We start from the raw sequence: 1,500 nt of genomic DNA on the forward strand, positions 1-1,500 counted from the left end.
ACAGGTCAAGATCCAAACCCCGTTCCTGAGACCAGGACTGGACAGGCCGATGTCAGAGAAAGTCGGCGACAATGGGATCCAGAGTCCAAACTTTCACACTAAAGTACCTGTAGTTGACTATGACCTCGCTGCTCCTCTGGTCACTGTGGGACAACAAGAGAGAAAATGTCTTAAACGTTATTATTTTTTTTTATTCTGTCAGCAATCCTCAGTCAGAGCGGTGAACCTGCCGGACACGAAGCACCAGACGTCAGGTCCACCGCCGCTGCCGCCCAAACCAGAACAAAGCCTGAGGAAGAGCCACCTGACAGATGGTACTTTAGAAATGAGCCGTACTCAGTGTGATAACCAGACTGCAGTATTACTGTATGTACAATGAGCCGACAGAGTAAAAACATACACACACATATATATATGTATGTGTATATATATGTGTGTATGTATGTATAAAAAATATAAATATATATGAATATATGTATATATGTATATCTATAACATATATAAATATATAAATACATATATATTTCAGGCAGTGACCCCTGCAGGTCCCCACCGATAACTGAGACATTCCCTCTGGCTCTGTCATTGCGCCTCTAGAAATATATATAAATATATATAACTACATATATACAGTAAATATATATACATATATAAATATATATATAATTACATATATACAGTAAATATATATACATATATAAATATATATAACTACATATATACAGTATATATATATACATATATAAATATATATATAATTAAGTGATATTTATTTTTAATTTTAGAGAAAGAATGAACATCCATAATCCAGTGCAATCCACAGTAATCTCGATAACGTCGTCCTACTAAACTTCACAGTAGTTTCCTCAGGAACATAATTCATTTTGTTGCATTATATTTTTGGATTATTGTTGCGTAGGTTTGTGGTCTTCTAATCTGACTGATCTCCGGCTGATTCCTCCTGCAGACCTGGGACATTTGACCAAATCCATCATCCCCGTTTCCATTCCCACTGTGCCACAGCTAAGACCGGTCCTGGAGGCTATATCCAGAGGATCCTCTCCCATTCCTCCAGAGCAGGTGCTTTTAAGGCGGATCGTGAGTTGGAAGAAGTCGCGAATGTGATGTGTGAATTTTTTGACCGTTGTTGGTTTTTATTCCCGTAGTTGCTGAAAGCGTCAGAGCAGCACGTGGTCCACCCGGGTCCTGACTCCTGCTCTGGGTCCAAGGAGAGTTCTCTGAGAGGCAGTCAGAGGACCATCAACACCACCTCCCCCTCCACCTCCAACTCCACCTCCACCTCCCTGCTGCAGCTCAACTCTCTGACCCTCAGCTCCAGGTCTCTCACTCTCAAACACAGCAACCAGCACGGCAGCAAAACCCACCTGCCCACCATCCACGCCGAGGACGGTCCTCTGGGCTCCACCTCCAGCTCCAGCCTGCTGCCTGGTCACAGCAGCAGCAGCAGCCGCAGCCGTTCTTATTACAAACTCATCAACC

At 42.7% G+C, this 1,500-nt stretch overlaps 1 protein-coding gene across 1 annotated transcript in view; it reads left to right on the forward strand.

Moving 5' to 3' along the window:
- The window catches only part of LOC103390158 (probable palmitoyltransferase ZDHHC8), a 15,269-nt gene that overhangs the window by 10,441 nt on the left and 3,328 nt on the right, over window positions 1–1,500 (forward strand). Inside the window, 4 exon segments of the mRNA XM_017039096.2 lie at window positions 11–103; window positions 203–314; window positions 968–1,080; window positions 1,167–1,485. Coding sequence (XP_016894585.1) covers window positions 11–103; window positions 203–314; window positions 968–1,080; window positions 1,167–1,485 — 637 coding nt within the window.

Source organism: Cynoglossus semilaevis, chromosome 14, assembly GCF_000523025.1.
Source record: "Cynoglossus semilaevis isolate Cse_v1.0 chromosome 14, Cse_v1.0, whole genome shotgun sequence".
NCBI lineage: Eukaryota > Metazoa > Chordata > Actinopteri > Pleuronectiformes > Cynoglossidae > Cynoglossus > Cynoglossus semilaevis.